Genomic DNA, 18,278 nt, shown 5'->3' on the forward strand with positions numbered 1-18,278 from the left:
TGTCAAAACTCGAAAGGTCATAGTAATACGGCGCATGGTGCATGCAGAAAAAGTCATCTTAAATATTGATGGATTGGAATAAGCACTGAACCCAACGGTGATCTTGCCTACTTATGTGTTCTTAGTGGAATTTCCATATTTTTATATTTAATTAATGTGAAAAAGAAAATGTTATTTGGTTGCATGAAGCATGTTACTAGACAAAACCATCGTTGTTGATGGCTCTGTGACCTTTCATTGGCCCGGAAACTGGTTTAGGTCACGAGATCCGACAGTCTTCTTTCTTTAATGAGACGGTGGATTTTTGAGTCTAGTGTGAAAAAAAATGAAGTTATTATTTATTAAATCACTCGAACAGTAGAGACGTAGAGTAGAAGATATGAGAAAATAGTAGAGGAGTAGCAAGAATAAGTAGCTGAAGCAAATGAACAGCAAATCAGTAGGAAATTTGTTCTAATTAAGAGGAAAGTGACCTATTTTTCTTTTTCAACTCTTCTATATCCATGTCTATTCCATTCTATGTGCAGCTTCATTTGAGGAGTTGCTGTGATATTAAAATGGAAAGAGATCTGATTAAGACAAATCCTCTGAGTCTCTATTCAAGGCTTTCTTTGTCTTAAACTCTACTCTGTGTAGTAAAAATTGAGTGATTAAGAAACAGATCAAACTTACAGATAAACCAAAAATTTGTATTGCCATAAACATTATCCTGTTGGATCCTTCAAAAAGGAATGTAATATTATTTAATTGAAAAACCCAGATGATACCTAGAACCATAGATTGAGAACTTACCTAGATCTCAGTAACTTCTCATATTTTTTTGGGATTCCAAAACGAGATGGCATATAAGTTGTCTGGTATTTCAGTGAGATTGCAAAAGGTTAAATTGTATGCCTTCCCCACCCAAACTTTCTTCTATCTCAAACGTGGCTAACAGGCTTTGATTTAACTGCATCAATTTCCTTCCGCAGATTGGATCAGTATCCTATAGCATAATTTGCAGAAAGTTTTGAAATGGTACCCAAAACCTTGGCTGAGAATGCTGGGCTCAACGCAATGGAGATAATTTCTACCCTATATGCTGAGCATGCAGCTGGAAACATGAAAGTGGGAATTAACTTGGAGGAAGGTGCCTGCAAGGATGTGATTGACAAATGAGACGTTTTCCGACTTGTTAATAACAGCTGTCGACTTTTTCTTCACATTCTTTTACTACGTTTTCTTATCTATCATTCGATCAATGAGTTTTTGCCTCATGATTTTTAGTTTCTTCACAAGGGCTGGAATATCGTTTCCCTTGCTAAACAGCTCTTAGGAACTTAATGTCAAACTGGGATTTAACAGGATCAGACAGCAAAGACAGGAAAACAGGAGAAGAACAAGAAGAGGATGATAACTATGCTCATCTGACTGAGAAGATAAGCAGGATCCATACCAGCGCTCCTGGGAGGTTCTCATTCATTGACAGGGTATGTGTTTTCATTTCCTATTGTGTTTGTGGAGCAATGCATGCATATACTTGAGTGAACCTATTGGTTGAACCAAATCCTAGAGAGATCTGGTTGAGGCAAACAACACTGTTATACACTAGTAGTACTCACTTATATTTCTGACAACCCAAAGAAACCAAACAAAATGCCTGCTAGGCGTCCAATTAGATTCACTTTTGATCCCTTAGGTGAGCATGTATGATTAATTAATTATTTTTCTTGTTCAGTGTATATATGTCTAACCGATTAGCAGATTAAGTTTTTACCAAAAAAAAAAAAAAGATTAGCAGATTAAGTTTTCTTTTGTTTTGTTTGATAAAACAGAGCAGAAGGAACTCAGTTATAGTAGGGAGAAATGGGTTTAATGAATTGTATATATTCAGTCGTGGATCAAGCTATGAATGGTATGGCAAGTATGCTTTTTTCTGCACCGGTGCATCAGCTTTGCTAAAACCAATAATCTTGGCTCCTAGAGAAGTATGGACGGGATTTCAGTATCTACACAGCCCAAATCTCTAAATCATCTTATGTCAAAGATAATGTTTCGAGTTCTGTTGCTTTTCCACTCTCTCATGTATGAATCTATGAAGAGTGACTTTGAAAGCTAGGGGTTTTATGAAGGAAGGAAAGAAAAACAAGGTCTGTATACCTGAATATTTTCTTATCTTGTCTACCATGAATCTAATGCATAGAGACGTAATAGTTTGGCTTGTTAAACAACATTACATCCTTTTAACAGAGAAAGGCTTACTTCACAACTTCTTGAACCACCACATTGATGGATTTTGCTTGGGAGCAGTGCCTACGTGGAGTGGTAAAGATTTAAACAAACAGTAAAGATTTAATCCTGAACATTCGCTCCTTGGAGCAGTGCCACGCAAGCAATCCCACATTGATTACCATTTACCACAAGATGCACTAAGTTCTTGGTTTTCCTGCAATCATGAAAGCTTTGTGAATAACTGTTTTTGTCAAATCAGAATCACCCCATGCACTCTGAAGCTCTTTAACTACATCTTCATTTAACAAATCAACACCACGTTCTTTAGCTGCAGGGACGGCAGAGCATGTGCTCAACCATTTGACGAACCCATCAGATGACAATTCTTGGGGTAAATCAAGCATCAATGGATTCCCTTCTGATCCAACACCAACACTCTCGAATGGAAATGGAAGTGTGCGATAAAAATCTGACAAGTAAAGATTGTTTGGACGCAAGAAAGGAATTCTGCTCTCCCCGAAACGCCACACAATTCTGTCAACATCCGGATCTACAGTGCAGGTAAAGTAACCCCACACAGCGATAATACCTCCTGGTTTTTTCAAGACATGATTAACGATAGAATAGAAGGTTGGATGGTCAAACCAATGCACAGCTTCAGCAACGATGATCAGATCAACTGGCCTTCACCACCAACCAATGATACTAATTCTTCCTTAGACATGGAGACTGGGGTATGAACATAACGAACCTTTGGGTGTGGTATTGCGTGCTTTAGTTGGGCTTCACTCACATCAGTTGCAATTACTTGTTCAAAATGCTCAGCGATCTATATATGCAAATTAAGAAACAATAACAGAAGGTGATATGATTTAACATTTGCTAGGATATATACACTTTGAAGCCAAAAGAGAGAAAGATGAACTGACCCCAATTGCTGCTTGCCCATTGCCAGTGCCGACATCCCAGGCCAAGGTTCGATTAGATGTGAGAGCTGCGATCTTTGAGTACCATTCGCTTGGATATGTTGGCCTTGCCTCAGCATATGCCTCTGCTTGCCGATCAAACAACCCAGCCATCAGTTTTTCTTCTAAAAAAAATGAGGAATTGAAGAGAAGAGAATGAGGACTGAGAATCGAATTGACAACAGTATAGGAGCAAGATCAGTCAATCAAGAAGCAAACAGGGTATAAATTAAAGCAGCTCACTTGGCAAGGATCAGGCATCAGAGTAAACTGAAGCCTTATATTAATGGAGTAGATGCGCAAAAGCAAATCTTGATTCGTGTGTCAATTGTATTATTGTGCTGTCAAAACTCAAAAGGTCATAGTAACATGGTGCATTGTGGGGGTGAGGCTCTGGTAATTCATTTTTACCCTGTTCCTCCCTCCGCGTTTCTGAATCAGACACCATATATGATATATGAAAGCCTCACCCTGTTCCTCTTTGTTTTTTTTCTTGCTTTTACTCTGCCTTCTCTCTTTCAGTCGTAGCATTCATTGCTAACTCATCCGGAGGGAAGGGTGGGTGGTTTTAATGGATTCATGGGTGTGGTTCCGAACTTGGCAACGTGGCTTGGTGGGGAGCAAGGCTGATTTTTCTGGTTTTCTCCTTTATTGCCCCACCCACTCTCTTTTGGTCCAGTCGACCATGTAGTGTTTCTACTATTTCAACTACTTGTAGCTTTCCTTTATTGTTAATCTAACCCTTTTTGGGAAGCGGCACTTGCAGACCTGAAGCTGGAGGAACTACAACTTACACTGATAAATGGTTGGCAATCTATCATTCAAGCTGGAGGAACTACTGCTTTTCTCGCATGCAATTGGACCAAATGGATCTGGGCTGGTGGACCCCTAGGTCTAAGAACAGAACACCTGGCCATTGACTTGATTTTGTAGCTTTGCTGCACGATTTCAACTTATCCACCTCAACTAAACAAGCAATGCCTAATGGGTTTTTTCAATTTTTATTATATCATCTTACTTTGTTTGGGTAGAAATAATGTTACCATAAACAAACTTAAGCCTAATCCAAATTGAGTGCTTAAAAACATCTCCAATTGGGTAATGGGACGACAGTCGTTTCAACCAATGTTCACAAGTATGGAGAGTCAGTGTACCCAAGATGATCACAACCTAAATGAAATACTCTATTTATGCATGGCCTCTAAGCATGTGTTTTGTACGAACTTTTGAGAGCCACATGATGGAGTACAAGGATCACATCTGAATATAATAAAATAATTTATAGGTAAGTCTCTAATGAGACCGACACACTTCTCACACAATATGTGGTGGGAAAAAAATAAGGAAAGAGAGAATCTATATCTTATATCAATCATAAGATCACTCAACGAAGAAGTCAACTCTTTGTGACCTTCCACCGTTCACAACATTCCTTACTTCTGGCTGTGAAGGGCTCCTCAGTGGAGGACTAGAAGTGTTGATCCCCTTTGGTCAAGCTGCTTGTGCCTGCTGTTACCTACCGTAGGACCTCTGCCTCAAAGAGAAGGAGGAGGAGCAGCTGATCGTTGACCACCCTTCATAATCAATCCTAAAAGCGCTACTTATTAATCAATCTGAGACATTTATTAAAAATAAATAAATAAATATACCGGTTGATGAAAACCATCTTTGTTGATGCCTGTGTCCTTTGATTGGCCCAACACTGGTTTATGGCCACGATACCGGACTTTGAGTATACCGTGAAAAAGATAGTGAAGCTTGTAATCCACTCAATATAATTGAAGTCTTGAATCAGAAAAACAGCGACGCCATGATTATGGAGTCTTTGAACAGGCCCATGTAATACTATGGACTTCCCTATACATGGTGTGGCAGCCCACGGCCCACAATGCACGACTCCCGGAGCCCACCAATAAACACCTTTCGGCTTCGGTTAGTGAAATTAAAATCGTAGGTGACGTTGCGTGTAAGAAAAACATTGGTGGGTTCAATTCAATCCCGATATAGGCATATAGCTTTGTGTAGCCGTCCAGCGGCCATGTAAGGTGGAGCAGAAACACATGTGGCCCAACGAAGCAACGTTGAACACCACCACACGCCTGCCTTGTTGTCCGAGGCAAATCAAAATTCTGGTGTTTATGCACAAGTAGACGAGTGTAGTTCTTTCTCCTGCCGTGCTCTTTGGACCGCGTTATAATCACAAATTATGTGGGTCCAATATATTTTAAAAAATTAAACCCACATCTTAATCTTCTGAGCTCCCTATAACCAGTAGTCAACGGCCCGAGGAGATAATCTGGACTTGAAGTAGACCGGCATGTCTGGAATTTTCAAGAGAGTGTGAAGTGTGAACCGTTTCTCACGTTGATGAAGCTGGAATCGGGTCATGATCACTCACACATCAAGTGGTGGAGCCGGGGCTGCAGTTGAAACTTGAAACCAGATAATGGTCACGATCCTTCTTCTAACGGATCCGTTCTCTAGAGTATCCAACTCTGCGAGCGAGGGCGTCACGTCAACTTACGGGGTACGTGTTGATAGCAGTTGTAGTTGTTGCCACGTGGCTTTCTTTGTGTCACGGATAAGGTGAGAATGGTCCCGCTCTTGATAAGCCAGCGTGGCGAGTCGGTGCAGGAGCCGTTGAAGTGAACGTTAACAGAGTCACGGATGCATGGTTAGTTTGGTACTCACGTTTACCGCCGGAAATTAATATTTGCTGAGAAGGCCTTCGTTCATCAATGATCGATCTGTACGTCAAATTACACAAGTATCCCTTCCAACTTCCAAGAGTTTTTGAATCAACCAGGTGAATTTGGTCTGGCCATGAATCACACACAACTTACGTAACTCCCCATGCGTTTCCTTAATTTCTTTGTTTAAAAATTAACTAAAAGTTGATTAGTGATTGAAATACCTAAATTCCTTATCACTTGATGTGCTAATTTTTCTGGTTTGCCTATCTTACAAGTTAGGACTGTTTGTTTGTATTTTTCCTGTTGTTGCATTAACCTTTTGGGTTTTAGGATACATGGATTCATGTCATGTCAACTTTGATTCTTTAAGAACAAGGAATATTCACCTCAAGTGTGTATTAGTTTTATTATAACATAGTTTTAGCTTAATCCAAGGAAATCAAACAAATTTTGTACGTCCATGTCAATGAATTCACCTGATTATATTTTATACTTTCATCTTATTCCATTGCTTATATTTTATGTATGTTTCTCGTGATTCTAATACAAAAGTATATCTTTTTAACAAAGAATATTTAAATTTTGTTTTAGTAGACCTTGAGAGTTGAGAGTACTGTTCCCTCATTTAAAATAAAAAAAAAAATTTCTTGTGAAAATATTTAATTAAATATTATATGTAATAAAAGATCATGAAACCTTCAAGTACTGGTAATATCACCAATCCACCATGCACGCAAAAGACACATTTATGGGCCCATGATTGATGAATTGAGTCAATTTTTTCTAATACAAATTGATAAGCAATTGAGGAATCAATCTCATCTATCTCTTAAAAAAAAAGTTCCAAGAAAGCAATTGGTTATCCTCTATGGAAAAAGAAAAGACATGCAATTCCATTGAAGCATATACATGTAAGGTCATACATATAAAACCAAAGTTTGCCGCCCGGTGCTCATTCCCATCAGCCAGGAGTAAGCAAACAAATGGCTTATGCAGAAACATAAGAACCACGCAAAGACAACCATAGTTCATCTTGTTTTTCTTTTTTGGTACAAACCATTGGCTCAATTGGTGATATCTGCATTATTATTAGATAAACACCCTAACAGGTTTCAAATAGATCACGACATCAAACTTTTTATTCACGGGTTGAGCTAAGCTTTTCTGTTCATGCAGACATGATTTCGGCACAGAATGACAACTTTCCATGTAAAAGGCAATAAGACTAATGAATTGTTGGGTAGGATATAAAGTTATGATTGTAACTCTTTCCTTATCATCCTCATACTTAAAAACCAGTATTGTTGCTCTATTTTGGATCACATAAATCTTTGTGTTAGATAACTTTGTTGACGCTAGTATATGATAAAGAAAATTCGATCTCCAACCATCAAAGGTAAAACTACCAAATTTTTTTATTTTTTTATTTTTTTTTGGTAAAACTATCAAATTACTAGTCCCTTTGTTTTGCCTAAAAAAGATGGAAAATATCCATAACCATAAGAGTGCAAACTTAAATTTAAAACTACCAAATTAAAGACTACCCGCCACTCCCACGTGGAGGTCTTGGGTTCGCACCCACTCGGCGACGGTGTATATTAGCAATTTAGTTCCCACCCATAGCAACAAGCTACCTTTCCAGAAAAAGAAAAAAAAAAAAAAAAAAAAAAAACCAAGTTAATTAGTACACATGGTAAATTTTCACAATTAGAAGTGTAAAATGAATGATTTCATAGCATAAGTGGGCCCGGATAAACTTTTGGATAAAAAAAATGAATGATTTCATACCATTTTCACCAAAAGTTTCTTCTACTAGTTAAAAAAAAATTCATTCCATTGATTACAACGGTAAATTGTATTATTAAATGTATCCATTCCATTGATTACAACGGTAAATTGATAATCGTCCATAAATGGGAATACAAAATCATTCCCGTATAACATGGTTTTTGTGGGGGGGGGGGGGGGGTTTTTTCTTTTTTTTTAATTAAGGGGGGGGGGGGTGGGGGGCCCCCCTACCTCCCTTTCTCCCACCCACCCACCAACCCCCCACAAAACACACAATCCCCCCAACACCCCCCCAAATAATCTTCCACTATCATCTTCCCCGGTGTGGTGGGGTGGCCGGGGTTTTCCCTCTGCGCTGTCGTCCCCCCCCCCCCCCCCCGCCCCCCCCCTCCCCTCATAAAAAAAAAAAAACAACAACACCACACCTTCCCCCCCCCCCCACCCCACCTAATATTTTTTTTTTTTATAAATAATATTTATTATGGATGTCCATTACCCCAAAGAGATTGTACTTCCAATTGAAGATCTCAATTACCTCAGGATGCAATATTGGTGAAGATCACAACCATCTCATTACACAATATTGGCAGTCAATATTTCCATTCTATGCACCTTCTATCTAGGGCGGCAATCTATCTTTCCATATCAAGAATATCTTATTGTGTGCAAGAATCATATATTGTATTTCCATATCAGAGTAGATGCTCCTTCTACTATAAATATGTAATGCACTCAACTGAATGAATTAGTTCTGATTGAACTCATCTTGTCTTTCTTCTTTGTATCTAATATATTTTCTCTTTATTTTATAACACGTTATCAGCACGATTCCGCTCGAAGAACGAATCCGCTCGAAGTATTGCGTTTTGAGAAGAAAGACAACAGACTATGTATCATTATGTTTTCTATTCCAAAGTGAAAATAATGATCGACCTCCTCGCACGTTTTTGTAAACAATGGAGTTTACCTTGTCCATCTTGAAATGTAAGTGCATCATGATAAAAGGTATGTGTTTTATTGAATCTAAGAATCAATCAAATAATAAGATATTATGTTGCTTTAATGATTGTGGTTTTATTTATTGTATATAGTGGCTGCTAGCTTTGCACCACAAATATTGAAATGCTCGGTTGAAGATTTGAAAGAAATGATGTTAGATGCACATGAAGTTGCAAGATTTGAAACTGTAAATAAGTACATTTTGCAGATGCACTTGAAGTTGCAAGATTTGAAGCGTAAATGATCTGAGATGCACATGAAGTTGCAAGATTTGAGAGAAGTCAAGATGAGATGACATAAGTGCAAGATTTGAACTGCAGATTTGACAAATAAATACAGTTCTGTAGTTTTTGAAATTAATTCTCTTTTGAAATTATAAGGATAAAATATTATTCATGAAAATACCTCAGCAAATTTTCAAGTTTCAGATTTGTTGTTACAATAGTAATATTGTAAAAGGAGTTTTAAGAAATACTCTGAATGGTATCATACCTATTTGTGGCTGAGTAAAATAATGGACTATTAATGAAAAGTCATGAAGCTCGTCTTATTGGTTTGTTCCATTCCCAAAGTGAATGCAACAATTCATGATATGCCCGAAAGAAGGCAAAATTAAAATTATGGTCATGACCGGGGAAGAGGATGAGACAAATGACGGAATAATTACCGTCATTATTATGGAAATAAATAAGAGAATAATAAGGATTCTCAATATAACAATTCAAGGAGTGAAGATAATATTTGTTACCAATGTGGTATGAAAGCCATTAGACATGTATCTGTCATACTCCACAATATTTAATTAAGCTTTGTCAAGCCTTAATTAAATAAATAAAAATAATGTGGAGATAAATTAGATTTTCCAAAATCATGATACTTGAGCAATTTTTTGCCTATAAAAAGAATGATTTTGATGGCCTCACAGATACTACATATCTAGATGCTATAAACTCTTTTGAAGATAATAGTTGAAGATTTGATTATGTAATTATTTTCTCTTCAAATCTCATCTCATATGTTAGTTTATCTTAAATTTAGTATTTTTCCTTTATAATTTTTTTTATTGACTTTCTATATATCTTTTAATATATTATGTTTCATTTTGATGAAGAATGTGAATGTTCTCTTATATGCTGTGACGCATATTATATTGAGAGAAAAATATATATATTTCTCTTATTTGATGATGTGGAAGTCAATGTTCATATAAAATCGATAGTACAACATTGATTGGAAGCTCTGGAAGAGCTAATCTATTATTATCTGGGAGATAAAATTGGCTATGAATAATTCATTATTTTGTAGTAAGTTTCAAAGCTATTTGCCAAAATGATTATCAGATTGAGACTACAAATAATGGTATAAGTAAATATCTATACAAAGGTATTAGATATTTCTCCCAATTTGTACTACGAGAATATCGCATGGTTGAAACACATGCTTGGGTAAATCAAATGAACATTGATTCCAATAATTTTATTATTTGGCATGACCGGTTGGACCATCCCGGATCAAGTATGATGCGAAAAATTATTGAAAATTCAATTGTCATCCATTGAAGAACCAGAAGATTCTTCAATTAAGTGAATTTTCTTGTATTGCTTGTTCTCAAAAAAAATTATTATTAAATATTCACCACTAAAGTTGAGATTGAACATTCTACGTTTTTAAACGTATAGAGGGTGAAATGTATGGGCCATTCACCTATCATGTGGACCATTCAGATAATATATGATTTTAATAGATGCATCTATAAAGTGGTCACATGTATGTTCATTATGAACTCGCAATTTGGTGTTTGCGAGATTGTTTGCTCAAATAATGAGATTAAGAGCATAATTTATGAATTATAAGATAAAGACAGTTTGTCTTGATAATGCTGGTGAATTTACATCTCAGGCTTTATGATTATTGTATAACAACTGAGATCACAGTTGAATAGCATGTTACTCATGTTTATATCCAAAATGGTTTGGTAAAATTATTTATTAATTGTCTCCAATTAATTGCTAAACCATTGTTTATGAGAACAAAGCATCATTTGTACGCATCAGGCCAAAAGGTTGTCATAAATTCTCCCTATTACAATTGGCTTATGGTCAGAAGCCAAATATTTCTCATCTTAAAATTTTTGGATGTACGGCTTACGTTCCAATTGCTCCACCACAGCGAACAAAGATGAGTCCCAAAATAAAGTTGGGAATATATGTTGGATATAAATCTCCTTATATAATTCAATATATTGCTAAGGATAGGAGATTTATATAATGCAATACTTGCTAAGTATTATTTTGATGAATTAGTTTTTCCAACATGAGGGGGAGAGAATAAACAGTTGGAAAAAGAGATTGATTGTATGCATTATCATTATCTCATTAGATCCTCACTGAGCACTGTGAACTTGAAGTTCAAAGGATAATGCAATAAATATTATAAATCAACTGCAGATTTGTTGACTCTGCTAAGAGTTACTAAATCTCATATTCCAGCTGTAAATGCTCCAATTAGAATTGATGTCCCAGCAGGACAATCTATCAGTGCAAATGAAATTAAACCACGTTTAAAACGTGGAAGATCAATCGGTTTCAAGGATAAAATCCTAGAAAATGAAAGGAGCAAATGATCAAGATGGTCATAATATGGAGACAATTGATTATGAAGATCCTGAAGACATAACTTTCTATAAAAACCCGGAAGAGGTTGAGTACACGAAAATAATGAAGAGATCTCGATTAGTTATGTCATTGCAGGAAAAAGATGGAACCGAAAAGATAAAGTTGTCGACAACATTTTTGCATATTATGTTATTGTTGAAATAATACAACAAGACGAGGATCTTGAACATAAATTTGTTGATGAATATAAATCAAGAAATGATTGGCCAAAATGTAAAGACGCAATTCAAGTAGAATTGAATTTGCTTGCAAAATAAAGTTTTTGGACATGTAGTCCAACATCTGAAGGTATAAAGCCAGTGGGGTACAATTGAGTTTTCTGCGAAAAAATGAAATGAGAAAAAGAATGAAATCGTGATATATAAATCATGAATTATGGCACAAGAATTTTCGCAGATGCCTGGCATTGATTACATGGAAACATGTTCTCTTGTGGTGGATGCAATCACCTTCAGATATCTTATTAATCTGGCAGTATATGAAAATTTTGACATGCGTCTAATGGATATTATTAAAGCCTATTTATATGGCTCACTCGAGTGTGAAATATATATGAAAATCCCTGAAGGATTCAAAATGATTGAAGCATATAAAAATTCCTAGGAAGTTTGTTCAATAAGGCTTCAAAGATTATCAAGGCATATATGGTAATCTCCTTAGTGGATATTTACTAAATGAAAAGCATAAAAATGATCCAATTTATTATTGTGCCTTTATTAAAGGATATGGATCTAATTTTAGTAAGTATATATGATGATGATTTAAATATCATCGAAACTCCTGAAGAGTTTCCAAAAGCAGTAGATTATTTTAAGAAAGTTGAAATGAAAATCTTGAAAAGACAATGTTTTGTCTTGATTTGTAAATTGAGCATTTGACGAATGAAATATTCGTTCATCAATCAACTTATATAGAGAATATTTTGAAGAGATTTTATCTAGATAAAATACATCAATTGAGTACCCCAATGGTTGTGAGATCGCTCAATATAAAGAAAGATTCATTTCGACCCCAAGAAAACAGTGGAGAATTTCTTGGTCCTGAAGTACCATATCTTAGTGCAATTGGGGCATTAATGTATCTTCCGATAATACACAATCGGATGTAGCATTTTCTATAAGTGTATTAACAAGATTTATTTATTCTCCAATACGAAGACACTGAAATGTTATAAAACATATATTTCAGTATATTTGAGAAATTATTGACATGATATTATTTTATGAATGTGGATATCAACTTACTAGTTTTGCAGATGCATGATATTTATCTGATCTACATAAAACTAGATCTCAAATATGCTATTTATTTTCAAGTGAATGTTAGCTATTTTATATTTGGTTAATATCAATGATACAACACATTCATGAAGCATGCAGTCTTCTACTAGAAGAAGGAATTTCAACAATATTATATGAAGATTATGTTGCATGCAAAGCTCAATTGAAGGGATGATACATCAAAGAAGATAGAACGAAGCATATTTCACCGAAATTCTTCTTCACTCTTGATCTTCAATGAAATGGTGAAATATATGTTCATTGAATTCGTTCAAGTGATAACTTGACAAGTTTATTTATTGAGGCGTTGCCTACTTCAAATGTTGAGAAGTTGGTATATGATAATGGAATGTACGTATTCAAAGATACTCAATGATGTTATCATCAGGGGGAGTAAAATACGTGCCGCACTCTTTTCCCTTAACCAAGGTTTTGTCCCACTGGGTTTTCCTGGTAAGGTTTTTAATGAGGCAGCTACTAATACGTATTATTTAGATATGTATACTCTTTTTCCTTCACTAAGATTTTTTTCCCACTAGGTTTTTCTTAGTAAGGTTTTAATGAGGTACATTATCTATTGATGGACATCCAAGGAGGAGTGTTATAAATAATATTTATTATGGATGTCCATTACCCCAAAGAGATTGTACTTCCAATTGAAGATCTCAATTACCTCAGGATGCAATATTGGTGAAGATCACAACCATCTCATTACACAATATTGGCAGTCAATATTTCCATTCTATGCACCTTCTATCTAGGGCGGCAATCTATCTTTCCATATCAAGAATATCTTATTGTGTGCAATAATCATATATTGTATTTCCATATCATAGTAGATGCTCCTTCTATTATAAATATGTAATGCACTCAACTGAATGAATTAGTTCTGATTGAACTCATCTTGTCTTTCTTCTTTGTATCTAATATATTTTCTCTTTATTTTATAACACTAATTAAGTAATAATAATAAAATTTTTTTTTTTAAAAAAAAAAAAAAAAAAAAAAAAATTTTTTTTGAGCTTTACCAAAAAGAAAGGCGTGCGACGAAATTTGAGAAAGAAAATCTCTTTGACTAAATGCCTGGCGGAAAGGTGGGTCATGGAATCGTACAGCAACACTGTACAGATCAACCGTCGGATCAGTTGCCCATCATTGGTCCCATGTATCGGATGGTTGTAATTCATTTGAAAGTATAACCGTTTCCTCGTTCAAGTACTTTCTCTTTTTGGCTAAAGAAAACAAATGGAAACAAGAGAAAGCACCGGTTCGGCCATGATTATATATCAAGGGAGAGAGAGAGGGAAATCACAGGAAGAAGTGTAGCCATGAACGCTTCAGTAAAGAAAGGGAAGGTACCAAGGAAGATTTTTTGTGAGATCTGAAGGTGATTTGGTAAAGAGATAAGATATGAAAATGTTGAGGGATCGGCAAGACGACGTCACCGGCGGAGAAGGTCGGACGTTGGTGGTGGGGGTGAAGTTTGATTCAGAGAGCAGGGAGTTACTCACTTGGGCTCTAATGAAAGTCGCTCAATCAGGTGATCGTGTTATTGCCCTTCATGTCCTCAGTGACCAAGGTAAAATAATTGTATATTATGGAGAAATTTTGAATTTTGAATTGTGGGTTTTGATTTTTAGTTGATTTTAATTTTAATATCTGGGTTATGTGTTATTAATTGTCTGGAGTAGATGTTCTTGATCGAGATGGGAAGTCATGTCTTCTCTCGCTGGTCAAAGCGTTTGATTCTGTACTAGCTGTGTATGAAGGTTTCTGCAATTTGAAACAGGTTCAAAACAATTTCATTTTCTCTTGATTTCTTGCCTGTTTTTCTTATTTTAATTATCGTTTTCTGGGTTGAGAATAAAAGTACTTTGGTTGCAATTCCGAAGGTGGATCTCAAGCTTAAGATATGCAGAGGGTCTTCAGTTAAGAAAGGTATAGTGCGAGAAGCAAAAGCTTATGGGGCTACTCAGGTCATTGTGGGGACTTCAAGTAACTACCGTGCAGTTGGATCTTCGGGTTCGGTTGCAAAGTATTGTGCAAGGAAACTTTCAGAAGATTGTTGTGTTGTTGCTGTTAATAATGCCAAAGTTGTATTTCAGAGAGAAGCATCTTCAGTGTCCTCCAGTAACTTCCGAGGTTGAATTCTTTGATTTCTTCGTTTTGGGACTTTGTGTTTTCTTTTCTTCGATTGTAACTTGTTCCCAATTCTCTGTAGAAGTCTCACTTTAACTATGTTTTTTTGTGGGCTACAGGAGAGCGCTGTAGCTTGCGCAAGAATTTGCTCTGTGCCATTCAGCGATCATTGAGTAAACACCATAATACTAGATTACTAAAGAATGCATCAGCAAAAGGTTTACCGTATCAGGAAACTAGTAGGGATTGTGGGCTGGAATCACATAATTCGGAGTTGGGTTGTTCAGATACTTCACTAAGTCAGAGTTGTTCAATTTGTACGCCTGGGACCAATTTGCAGGATCCAAACCAACACAGAGAAGACTGCAATCTTGATGAAAACGAAAACAGTTCTTTGGCTATGGTACCCGTACAGACACTAGAAGGAGCTTCAAGTTCAATCTCACTTTTGATTAGGGAAATTCCAGAGTTGAGACCCGGTTGGCCACTTCTTCGCCGCAGGATTTTGCCCAATCGGCAATCTGGGGATAGTTCCTTGAAGCAGACCTCTATAGTCCAGTGGGCAATGCGGCTACCAAGCAGGTTTTCTTCAGTAGCTGTTTACCCAGATTGTAAGCAAATAATCAGTGATCAGGGGGATGATGTTTGTGATTCTAAATTGGATGGAGAGAGCGGAGCAATTGTTCCAGTGGGGAGTGATTCGACTTCTCCTCCATCTTCACCCTGCGTTGGGTCTAAGGAAATTCCCAAAGAGTTGGAAGGTCTTCATGAGAAGTACTCCTCCACATGTAGATTATTTGGGTACCAGGAACTCTTGTCGGCAACCTGTAACTTTAACCCAGGTTTGTCATTCTTCCTTTCTTTTCTCTTTTTTTTTTCCCTAAAATTTTTATCAATTTGTTTGAGGTAGCTGCATGTAATTCACTGATTGTGGGTATATCTCTAAGAATCCATTCTCATGCTGTAGATAACTTGGTTGGAAGAGGAGGTAGTAGCCAGGTTTATAGGGGGAATCTTCCAGATGGAAAGGAGTTAGCAGTAAAAATTTTGAAGCCATCAGAGAATGTGTTGAAGGAATTTGTACTAGAAATCGAAATAATTACAACCTTACATCACAAAAACATCATATCCCTCTTTGGGTTCTGCTTTGAGGACAATAATCTTCTCTTGGTTTATGATTTCTTGTCCAGGGGAAGTCTTGAAGACAACCTTCACGGTACATGACTACCTGGTGATCTTTCTGAACATATAATTACAGACTGCAGTCTTATTGCATTTTCTGATTTTTTTGTACTGTATTTCCCCCCCCCCCCCCCAACTGATCAGTTAATCGAAAGGAAAATTCAGCATTTGGGTGGGCAGAAAGGTTCAAGGTGGCTTTGGGTGTAGCCGAGGCTTTGGAATATCTACATGCTGGCAGCACTCAAAGTGTGATCCATAGGGACGTGAAATCATCAAACATCCTTCTCTCTGATGACTTTGAGCCACAGGTGCTTAATTTTATCTATTTGTTCTCTCTTCTCCATAGTAGCTTATATAATTATGTTCTATCATTGCTCAAACTGTTATTTATGTCCTTTCAGCTGTCAGATTTTGGACTTGCTACATGGGCTTCAGCATCCTCATTACACATAACATGCACAGACGTTGCAGGAACTTTTGGGTATATTACTTCTTCTGCTGCAATTTCCCTGTGATTTTTTTGCGAAGCGAGATTAATAAGATAATTCTTCTTATGTACATATATAATGATAATTCCTGTGACAGATATTTGGCTCCAGAGTACTTCATGTATGGCAAAGTAAATGACAAGATTGACGTCTATGCCTTTGGTGTTGTACTCCTTGAGCTTCTGTCGGGTAGGAAACCTATCTGCAGCGACTGCCCAAAGGGCCAAGAGAGCCTGGTTATGTGGGTAAGTCATTGGACATCCTTATGGGTTGTTTTAGCACTAGTGTTGTTATTTTCTTCCACTTTGAACTGATAATAGTCAATGGGTGGCCATGTTTAGGCAAAACCAATTCTAGAAGGTGGAAAAATCACCCAGTTGTTAGATCCTAGCTTTGGGAATAATTACGACCATGATCAGATGGAGCGGATGGTTTTAGCTGCGACCCTCTGTATCAGACGCTCACCTCGATCTAGGCCTCGGATTGGCCTTGTAAGTCGTTTCTCCTACCATTGTTAATTAATACTTTTCTTTATCATCACAACTGAGTTCTCTAATTATTTCTCCCAGGTCTTGAAGCTCCTCCAAGGGGATCCTGAGGTAATCAAGTGGGTGAAGGTAGAGGTTAGTGCCAGAGAGGAGGTTGATGCTCAGGATGAAGAAACATTTCCCCACAGTAATATCCAGTCTCATCTAAATGTTGCTTTGCTTGATGTGGAGGATGATTCATTGTCTGTGAGCAGCATCGAGCAAAGTGTATCTTTGGAGGACTACTTACAAGGGAGATGGAGCCGCTCATCGAGCTTCGACTAATGGCGATACAAATTTGGGAATGACGGGTGCTTCCCATGTTTGATTCTATGTACATTCTTCTTTTCCCTTCTCATGTTTTCCTTCCTATGTTATGCCTAGGAGGTCTAGGATGAGAGGTTGTTATTTTCTGTTATACCCTCCTCCTTGCATTGTAAGCCATGTCTCAATCCCTAATTCAATTGGGCTGGTTTCACAGGAATCCAATGATGGGTTCTCTTTGATTCTTATTTGTTAGAAAGGTTGATAACAAAATGTACTAGTTGAATTAATGCTGGGACAGTATTTGTTGAGGCGAGCAATAAGTGAACCAGTGTTTGATGTGTTACACTCATTGAAGAAATAATAAGAGCGAAGGCCGGCTAGAATATTACTTCCTTCAATGTACCGTAGGTTTTGTTTAACACTTGAAGCCCATTTTCACTATTGCTGAAACTTAAAAGTCACTGTTGTTGTAGTGGGTCTCTGATTCCTTTAGCATCCTAGGGTGGAGCTGAATTTCCACCGTTTTGATTGGTCAACTTTGCACAGTAAAAGCTACTTGTGACTTCTCCGGCGACTGAAGTCTCCCCCATGAAAGGCTGATAAGGGAACACCAGAGCAAGATAGGGATAGGCAGAGGATGTATCATCAGAAAACTTTAAGATGCCATTTCATGTGGAATACTTTATGAACCTCTGGTCTTCTTTTTAAGGAACTTTAAGCTCGATCTACACATTGAGTGTCTAAGTGAATATCTCATACAGTTGATGTGACCGTGGAGCAATTTGTGGTGGATATAATCACCTTTCAAAGTGGAAGGTTTCTTTTGAAATGACTTTATGATATAATTATGAGAAAAGGGTGCGAACATGGTTTTCCTGATGCGGAACAAGGGTAGTCTGAGAGGATATGACTCTTCCATTTTAGGTTTCATAGGCTTATTTTCGGAACTATAGTGTCTGAGCCAGCTAGAATTCACCTCAACTAATCCTAAACTGTTGACTAGCATTGGTCTTTGCCAGCCACCTTTGGGGTTAGGTGTTTATAATTTCAAACGTTCTTATAAA

General features: G+C 36.9%; 1 protein-coding gene and 2 pseudogenes across 2 annotated transcripts; 2 read left to right on the top strand and 1 right to left on the bottom strand.

Moving 5' to 3' along the window:
* The first annotated feature begins 1,014 nt into the window (after positions 1–1,014).
* LOC149008892 (protein NDH-DEPENDENT CYCLIC ELECTRON FLOW 5 pseudogene) lies at positions 1,015–2,009 on the top strand (annotated as a pseudogene).
* A 163-nt stretch (positions 2,010–2,172) lies between these two features.
* Positions 2,173–3,613, bottom strand: LOC149008893 (uncharacterized; annotated as a pseudogene). Its single transcript, XR_016174690.1, has 2 exons — positions 3,141–3,613; positions 2,173–3,040 (listed from the first exon to the last, which is right to left on the bottom strand). The product of XR_016174690.1 is annotated as an uncharacterized LOC149008893 (transcript).
* Positions 3,614–13,865: 10,252 nt separating this feature from the next.
* LOC149008894 (protein kinase STUNTED-like) lies at positions 13,866–17,866 on the top strand. The gene is made up of 10 exons (XM_089163838.1): positions 13,866–14,190; positions 14,303–14,400; positions 14,504–14,753; positions 14,870–15,592; positions 15,718–15,966; positions 16,077–16,240; positions 16,334–16,413; positions 16,518–16,665; positions 16,762–16,911; positions 16,990–17,866. Exons 1-10 carry the CDS (start codon positions 14,022–14,024, stop codon positions 17,230–17,232), a joined length of 2,274 nt encoding a protein of 757 aa, XP_089019964.1. The 5' UTR covers positions 13,866–14,021; the 3' UTR covers positions 17,233–17,866.
* The last annotated feature ends 412 nt before the right edge of the window (positions 17,867–18,278 follow it).

Source organism: Hakea prostrata, chromosome 7 (genome assembly GCF_041222555.1).
Source record: "Hakea prostrata isolate BN-2017 chromosome 7, UWA_Hpros_2, whole genome shotgun sequence".
Classification (NCBI taxonomy): Eukaryota; Viridiplantae; Streptophyta; class Magnoliopsida; order Proteales; family Proteaceae; genus Hakea; species Hakea prostrata.